Here is a 9,721-nt window from a genome sequence, read left to right as displayed (position 1 = left end):
ACTTTCTTTAGACTCCTCCTCCCCTGTAGTTTAGGATATAATAAATTATACAATTATTATCGTTTCTGGAATAAAAAAATACTACTCTACCTGCTACAATATGAACTTTAGCCTTAGCTCTCTCTAGCTGGGGGTCTGGCAATCCATTTACCATATCGATATTTCCATTACAGTGCAGTAATCCATTTGATGTACTATCCATTCCCCACGAGTTACAAGTACATTTTAAATTTAGAACAAAAGAAAAAGAACTTAAAATCTTTAGATATGGTTTCTAAATCATGAAATGCGAAATTAAGGCATTGAGCCATTATTTATGCCAATTGGTTGAACCTAATATTATAGAGGCCTAGGCAAAAGTTTATATAACCTGCTTTCTAATTAATTTTTGTGGTTTCGATCCATGGTTAATTAACTGAATGAACAAGATTACAGCGGTATCGAGGGATGATTTTGTATAGGATTTTTCTTTTTCTTTTTCTTTTTTTTTTTTGGGTTATTTGGAAGATTAATTTGCACAGTAATCTACAAGGTTTTAGTAGTGTAAATTTCTATAATTTGCCTTCAATTTCATCACTAGTAACAAATTAGCATTTCCAGTTGACTTTAGGTGTACAGCTTAGCCAGAGTCTCAATCAAAAACGTGCCCTTTTGTCATTTTCGATTAATAAACGTTCTTGCTGTATTACATAATGTCTATGAGTGGGGAGTAGATAGAGTCTTAATGCCAAAGTAGTCAAAGGGCGAAGTAAATTAATTAGTTTCCTCAATCTTCACGTTAGCGAGTTGAATTACACGTTCATGAACCAATCTTGCAAGACTTGGTCAAGGGAGACAAAATCAAACACTCGAACTACTAATTGCTCTAACTCTAAGGTCGTTTCTGAAAGATGCTTCTAACTGATCGTGGCTTGACTGGAAGAAATACGTGAGAATGCTTCTAACTATATTAATAACGGATAATGGGGTGAGATCTCTCCATTATTTCTCTCCCCATCTATCTGTCCATTCTTTATATTTATATAACTACGACTTTTCACAATAATCGGTTTGTGTCAATAATTTTATTTTCACAAGTATATCAACATAGTCAAAAATCGAATCCATCCATGAATGTTTTGTTATTCCATTTGCACAAAACATTTTGACGGTACAAAGTGAGTCAAAACTAGGATGAAAGTTGTAAAGTTTGATCCAACAGTAATATTTAATTAAATTTAATTTCGATTTCTGTATATACTTTAATTAGGATGGTGTTGAATTTTTAAAAATAATATTATAATTATGTTTATTTAGGTATAGAGAGGAGAAAATCCTATGCAATTAAGGGGGAGGAGTCTAACCCTTTGATAATTGTTTAAGTTATTCAGCGATTTCAATTTATTTATTCAAGTTAAGTGCTTGTAAATAAACTCTAACCACACATTCTGACAGCAAGTAGCATTTTGAAACATATATAAAGAAGTTCTTAAAAAAAAAAAATGAAAGGATAGATATTGAAGCTAATTGTCCAAAATGTTGCACTATTTAATGTTCACTGAAAAACCAAAACTAGAAAAACTCGACTGAGGAAAAATTGCCATTTTGAAGCCTTTCATATATATATATATATATATATTAGAGCCTTTCATAGTTTTTGTGTTATTGATCACCTTACCTAATGAATTTTAAGATTTAGTCCCTTGTGTATGCAAAAGGTGCCAATAATTGATCTACTATAGAATTTTTCAAGAGTATTAGACAAAATTATTATGCACATGTGCCATTAAAATACTTAATTTTTTAAAGTGTGCAGTAGGTCACTGAACTTTTCAAGATATATTTTTATTTACCTACCAAATTATATCTCGTGCCAAGTAACACATAAAACTCCTAATAGTGTTTTCATGTTGACCATTTGGTTAACTCTCGCTATTAAGATGGACTAATAGTCTGAATAAGACCATTTGAGTGTTCCACCTGAATTCACTAGCTTATTAGTTACTTTATATTTATTAGTTACATCTCTATAGTGCAATACTTCTCGAAATTGAAAACCGTAAAATCCCCAGTATTAGGGTGAAAAATACGATAATCAATCCTAGAGAATGAGCTCTCTTTTTTATTCTTCAATGCCATTGTTTGAAAAACAAAATCAGAAATCAACATATTGAATTCAAAAGAAAACCATCTAAGTAGCCAAACTAAGATAAAAACACAAAAATATTGAATAGTTTCCCTCTACAGATGCCCAAAATAAAATAAAAAAAGGAAAAAATCAAGCAAGTTGCTCTAACCTAACTTAGAGTCATTAGAGATAAAAATTCAAAACATACAAATAAAATGATTATGAAATCAGCATACGGTAGATAAAGTACCTAAAAATGAAACATTTCACCAAGTCAGGCGTTAAAGCCTCAAAAGGCCGATGATTTCATGCGAAGTGTCCAGAATATTATCCATTAATATTATGTTCGTTTCTCACGTATGCTCATTGCCGACGATCTTAGCTGCAGGAGAGTTTGGATTGAGATGATTTGAAATAAAATAATTTGTTCTACAAATTTCAATCACCTTTTTATCTTACATACGTCACATCACAAAAAGTGCTACAGTAATTATCTCAAATAAATCATCCAAATAAACTCTTATCTAGACAAAGTGTTTTTATGGGGTTTTTGACATGGGAAAAAAAAAAAAAGATTAGCAGCTGCAATGAAAATCTTAAAAAGGTTTGGTGACCTCCTACACACTTTACCCTACAAAAAATGAAATAATGCATACTGCAAGTACTGAAATACAAATTAAAAGGTGCCATTCGGTTGTATTCGAGTTCAGCTTCACTATATCTTGTGGTGGTCCCTAATGTTTTAATTTGACATACTAGTTTTTCCGTTAATTCTTGAATGACTATTAGGCCTGTTAAGTAGTTGTTATTGACCAAGCTAAAATTTTTTGTGTCGATGTAGTCCACTTCAATGAATTTTTCACATCATGGACGTTAACATGACAAATTTATTAGCCACATGCCTTTTCACTACAATGGATAAGGCCTGTCATTGTAATGGTTTTAAGCAGAAAATTACCAAATACGCTGAAATCATAGAGCTTGCTAGAAGACCAACATGCAACATGCATGGCTCAAAGAAAGGGACTAAAACGTCATCTACTCCTCTTTTGTTATTATAAAGGATAAGTTCGACTTGGCTTTCGAAAACCTTATCACAAATCTCGGTAAATCACACACTATATATGAGGAAATAGAAACATGCGATGCCATATCGTTACGGATTATAAATTTGTCTAGAGTAAATTATTTAGACGTTTTTGGAGATGCTTAGGGTAATAAATAATTCTCTTGTAAGTTCAAAAATTCCAAAAATTGTCATGTATGCATGTCCACACCTCTATTTGTATCTAAAATTAACACATGAATTTTTAGGTTAAAATTGAAATCATACAGCATGAGTATAGGCTTTAATCGGTGTATTAGATGGATTGTTAGTCTGCTTAAGAAAATTTTAAAATGTGGGTATAACTGCAGCTCTGTGTTTTCTGTTCTTCAACACCAACTTTCAGGTCAAGTGCTACTTTCCAAAGGCTGGAGCTTGTAGAAATGGTGGAGGTCATTCCATGCAATTAAGCCAGTTGAATATTTATTGTTGATATAATATATGGCGCATTCTAGAGTTAATTTTCGTAATCAATTTAATATGAACAAAAAAATCACATAAATGGATGGTCCAGGAAATTCATATTGGAGAATTATTTCTTAATGAGGTCCATTATTGATCTGAAACACACATGTTTATTCGAGAAAAAAATTTTTAATCCATCTTTTAGCTATCTCAATACTTTCATTACTCAATCATCCTCACCTTCCTGTTATTATAGTCTATGCACATGCGAGAATCAGCTGGTTGAATCAATTGACAAGAAGTTAATTAAGCAAAATTGCTCTAGTTAGTCTCTCAGACTCATTGATGGACCTAACTCCAAACTAAGAATCTTCATGAGTTCATTGCTTCTAAAACAATATATGGTTGGTTATCCATCATCATCATTTCACATGTCTCTGCTTCTATTCCCTCTTCTGTGCTGCCAACTAAAATTCAACTATTAAGTGCATTTGAGATTGTATCTAAAGCGTTTTTGGAATCTCTTATTGTAGTATTTTATTTGAAAGGCATCCAAATCCAGACAGAGCGCAAGTTTTTTGAGAATCCGTTATTTATAAGTCGTAGCATTTTTGTGGAAATTAAAGGTGAAGCAACATCGAGACAAACGATTACGATACTTGTAATGAAAAGGGAAATTTATTATGTTTACCGGGATGGAGGAGAAAATATGTGGACTCCATCCCTCAACAGAAGAAAATGTAAAAGAGATAATGAAAGAGTTGATATAAAATGGTCATACCCAAAATAAATACACAAAATTTTAAGATTTTTTCCCTTCCCTTTTTATTGTTACTATAGTTTAGAAGTTGGTTGAACATATCAAAGTATCTTCCAATCTCATTAATGGTCATTAAATCGAATACCGTCGAGTAGCATCATTTTCTATGATAGGTAAGAGAAGCATTTTTTCCATGTATACAGAAATGGTTTAAAATTAATATCCCCTTTAGGTATTGGGACTTAAAACAGTTTTACCGCGGACACATATTTGTGAGATATTAGTATCTATGCTTCTATTTCAACCATTTATTCATGTATACAATGCAATTAGTTGCTGCAAACTTCCTCATTGACCAAAAATCTAAATTTCATTGGAACATGCTAGTGTATATTGAGTTATACTAAGTACTTGTGCCACAAGTAATTGTTACGAAATAAACAACCACAGCGCATATAGACCATTATTAATGTATGCATGCAGGTCAATACAACAATTTTTTTACCACCTCCAACCTCTCACCACACCCTTGTCATTTTTACCTGCTTTGCTCGGAATACAACTCTAAACTAGCAGCGAAAAAAATTCAAAGAGCCCTCCGCGATTTCTAGGAATCAATAATGTTAAGATATTTCACATGTAACATACAACTACTTTTCTATATTTTAAAAATATTTGTGTGCACTACGTGTCACGAATCAATTGAGCATATGATTGAAGATTTTCAAATACCGTGCAAGTGATCATCCTTGAAGAATTTCAATTCTTTAATAATAATTCACATTATTTTATCATTTTTATTTAGTTATTTATTTCTTATAAATTATTATTCTTTCTGCCATTCTTGAAATAATCAAGGTAAGGATTCTCGATGGTTTAGGGCTATAAATATCCATCAACACAGCTCAATACAAGTGCACCTGAGAAAACATAGAGATTGGCTAGTCATGTCCTCATTAGATCATGAGAATAATACAATAAGCCTGCAGGAGCTTAGCAAAGAGCCTCTACTTGCCATCCCACCTCATTACATTCAGTTGGATCAAGAATCATTTTCTTCTCCAAGCCATCTAATGCCAGCTATTCCCATCGTTGACATGGAAACTATGACTCTTGGCCAGGCCAAGGATTTTGAACTACAAAAGTTGCATTCATCTTGCAAAGAATGGGGTGTATTTCAGGTTTCTACTAATATATATCCCAAAAGTTCTTTACTAGCCCTTTTGGGACTGAAGTTTCCACAAATATATTTCTTCATTTTAATATATGGCTTTTTTGACATACTAAATTTTGTTTGTATACTTATTTGTTTATCAGGGTTAAAATAGTTCCACATGTAATGAAATATTCTTTTTTTTTCTTTTTTTACTTTTATCTATTATTTATTTATTTTTTTATTTATTATTTGTCAAATGCCAATCTTCTTACCTCATAAAAGAAATATGATCTATGTACAGTTGAAAATAATTAAGATTATAGCAAATCTGAATGTTTTTGTTCAACTACTCTACCTCAGGTGGTGAACCATGGAGTTAGCTCTTCAGTGGTGGAGAAACTGAAGTACGAAATTGAAGAATTTTACAAGCTACCTTTAGAAGAGAAGATGAGGTACAAGCTGAGGCCAGGCGATGTCGAAGGTTATGGCCAAACAATTGCTAACTTAAAAGATCAAAAAATTGATTGGGCTGATAGGTTTCTTATGGTAATCAACCCCATCCATAAGAGAAATCCTCATCTCCTGCCAGAGCTCCCTTCATCCCTTAGGTCCTCTTCTCTCCTCTCCCTCTCAAAACTATAGTTCTTGTATGCAACTAAACGTATAAATATATTGGAATTTCTGTTTCTTTTTTTTTTTTTTTTCAGAGAAGCCATGGAGGCTTACTTTAAAGAAACCCAAAAACTTGCCATGGTTTTGCTAAAACTGATTGGGCAAGCTCTGGAAATAGATAAGAGAGAAATGGAAGAGATGTTTGAAGAGGGGCTGCAATTAGTTAGGATGACTTACTATCCTCCATGTCCCCAACCAGAGCTGGTTGTGGGGCTTAGGCCTCACTCAGATGCTGGTGGACTCACCATTCTTCTTCAAGTCAATGGGGAGCAGGGCTTACAAGTGAAAAAGAATGGAGTCTGGATTCCTGTGAACATCCTCCCAGATGCTTTCGTGGTCCATATAGGAGATGCTATGGAGGTTCGTTCCTTCTCTCTAGCTTGTTTGTTGTATAATGCAACTGAAATATGCATATGTTTGCCTTTACTGGGATAAATTTATCAATGAAAATGGATTGAGGGCTTTACAAGTTGAGTTTTGTCCAGTTCAAATTGATTCATATAATTTTAACCACATTTGGTATAAAATAATATAGTTTTGGTATAACCATCGACTTAGATGTATGAGTTGACAAATTCAAATTTACATCCAAGTTATATTTATACTAAAAGTTGTAAAAATTATACGAACCAATTTGAACTGAACAAAACTCAACTGGTAAGAACCCAAATTTGGAATGGAGATAGAGTCAAATGACTATGATGATATGCCAACTGAGGGAAATAATCATGTCTTGATTTTTGAACAAAATAAGGATCTCACATAAAGTTATAAAACTTTCAATTTGTGCACTATTTTCTTTAAGAACATCAAAGATGTAAGGCCGTTTGATTGATTCATTAGAAGCATATAACTGGCGAACTCTTTTCATTTAAACGGATCCACAGAAGTGAGTATAGAACTTGAATTTCTATATTCATTTTATTTTGAATGAAATTCATGATTCTATTATCGTTTCATAATTTAAAAAAGCAAAAAGACTTTTACCCGATTTCTTCTTCGTTAAAATTAGTAATTATTGATATATTCGATAGCAATATAAAAGACAAATTTAATTGTAGTGTCTTGAATTGAGGTAAAACATAACTCACCAATGTCTTATTCACATAATTAATTCCGATGAATTCAGTTTTTGAATATTTGTTTGTATGTGCAAAAATATATTCCTTTTTAATTTACTCTTCTTCCTTTAATTTGATTGTTGTAAGAATCTGCAGATCTTCAGCAATGGAATATACAAAAGCATTGTGCATAGGGCAACTGTAAACTCAGTGAAGGAAAGAATCTCAATAGGGATGTTTTTCAATCCCAAGCTGGAAATGGAAATTGGACCGGCAACTTCCCTGATAAACGAAAAAAATCCACCTCAGTACAAAAGAATGCCAATGGAACAGTATGTCAAAGATTTCTTCTCTCGCAAGCTTCGAAGCAAGACGATCGTAGATCAAATGAGGATTAAAGGGGAGCAACCAAATACTGAATAAAGTTTTTATTCTCAAGAAAAAATGGCCTGCATTCTGCATTTTAATTTGGAGTCGAAGTTGATCTGTGTGAATGTTGTGTTTCTTTGTGTGTCCTGTAATTCTCAACTTCAAATAAGTAGCTCCTTACCCTACTATCTGCTACTGGTGATATAGAGTCATGTCTCCTTGTGCTGCTTGATTGTCACATAAATAAAGTGGGATTTAGGCATTTAGCCTCCCATTGATTGCTATATAGTTTTCTTTTTTTTTTTTTATTACAAAACTTGATGACTAATTGCTAGAAATTTCAAAAACTTTTGCAGAGAGCTATGCATTAGATAATTGGGGTGGTTTGTAATGCTTGGAATGCAGTTTTTTTTTTTTTTTTAATCTCAAGATCTCCAGGAGTACATGATGGGGCTCTCAATTTTGCTAGTGAAATCCATCTCTTTTTTTTTTTTTTTGAGTTCTAATTGGACCACATATTAGTCACCAACACATTTAGACATCACTTTCGACATTGAGAGCAGACAAGGACTAGCTCAAAAAAATTGTAACGAAAAAGTAGTGGATCTGCTTGACCATTCTGCTAGTTGATTGTACATCTGGAATTGCATGTATTGGGAGAAAAGCTGAACAGTTTTTGAGAAAGAAGAGAAAATGGAAAATATGTTTTTTAACAATTGGTTTGTGCAAAACAAAAAAGTGACTTCCACGATAAAAAAGTGAAAAAGCACAAGCCTGATTAAATAGGTAAAATGAATTTTTTTTAACAATTAAAAAGTAAAATTATTTGTTAGTCAAGAACTATAAATTTATGAATTAATATGACTTCCTCTAAAAAATCTTAAAGGATATATATATATATATATAACTTGTGCTGATAGGAATTCCACGAGACCTTCACATGTAGAACAGTTGTTTTGAAATGTACAAGAAAAGAAACTTAATAAAATAGAAGGCAAATATGCACTTAACAAATTTTCCTTTAGCACGAGAAATTTGTCCCTTGAGTGGGGTAACAAATCCAGTACCCACTTTATATGATTCAATGAACATACACCAAGTTTCCATTATCTATCATTTCATTCATAAGCCATTAAAGAATTTGCACTCCTTGTCACCTATACTATTGCCACTAAAACCACAAGCAAGGAAAGAAGTGATTGGAATCTTGGGTACATTTCTTCTCTAGATTCATTTAACCATTTACATCAACTACCTATTCAATAACAAAATCATCATCAGCCTGTTTCTTACGTTATTCTACATCACAGAGCTATTGAATTGGTTAATCCATTTGGAGGATAGATCCAAAGTCCTGCGAATCTTTGTAGTGTCACCAGATATACACAAGTATTTTTAAAAAAAAAAAAATTTTTTGGGGTGCAACAAATTCAACATCTGAATTCTGCATGTGCAAAAATAGACTAAAATAATATCCCGGTAACCTTTCTTAGAAGGTACAATGACTCTAGTCTCTGAATGAAACTTTGATTTTGAGTTAGTCCTCTTTTTCAATTCACATTATTATGTGAATGATTGTGTGTTGTGTTTGCAAAAAGTTTTACTTTATTTCCGATGCAAACAGATCAAGGAAAACGTCCTCATCCCGTTGAATCTGGAACTCGTAATGATTCTAAACTTGGTATAATATGTCTCAGTTAAATATTTTGTTTATAAAATATCATACCTTGATTCAATCAGCATTAATGGTAGAAATTACATCACATATATAGATACAATTTGAATAATAGATACTACAGATCTAAAGAATTGATAAAAACTATACTATAAATATCCAACACTGCTAAAAAATCATCAGTAGTTGTAACCCTAAGAACATCAATACATACTTTAATTGCCAGATCTGCTAACTAACTATTTTAAACTCCAATAATACTGGTATGATTTATCAAGACAGACTTAAAGAATCCACAATCTGACAACCAAATTTAAAAAACACTATTTAGATCTAATAACAAAATAAAAAATCAATGAAAATTTTCCACTAGGAATCCAAGCGAAAAGAAAACTTTCATTAGAATCCCCA

The 9,721-nt window shown here is 32.3% G+C and overlaps 1 protein-coding gene across 1 annotated transcript; it reads left to right on the top strand.

Moving 5' to 3' along the window:
• Positions 1-5,318: 5,318 nt before the first annotated feature.
• Positions 5,319-7,919, top strand: LOC113709112 (oxoglutarate-dependent flavonoid 7-O-demethylase 1-like). The gene is made up of 4 exons (XM_027231859.2): positions 5,319-5,558; positions 5,894-6,141; positions 6,241-6,565; positions 7,423-7,919. The coding sequence occupies exons 1-4, from the start codon at positions 5,325-5,327 to the stop codon at positions 7,687-7,689; spliced, it is 1,074 nt and encodes a 357-aa protein (XP_027087660.1). The 5' UTR covers positions 5,319-5,324; the 3' UTR covers positions 7,690-7,919.
• Positions 7,920-9,721: the final 1,802 nt, after the last annotated feature.

This window comes from Coffea arabica, unplaced genomic scaffold (genome assembly GCF_036785885.1).
Source record: "Coffea arabica cultivar ET-39 unplaced genomic scaffold, Coffea Arabica ET-39 HiFi ptg000009l, whole genome shotgun sequence".
NCBI classification, from domain to species: Eukaryota; Viridiplantae; Streptophyta; class Magnoliopsida; order Gentianales; family Rubiaceae; genus Coffea; species Coffea arabica.
Note: the sequence above shows the minus strand (reverse complement) of the source record. Positions and strands in the feature narration are given on the sequence as shown.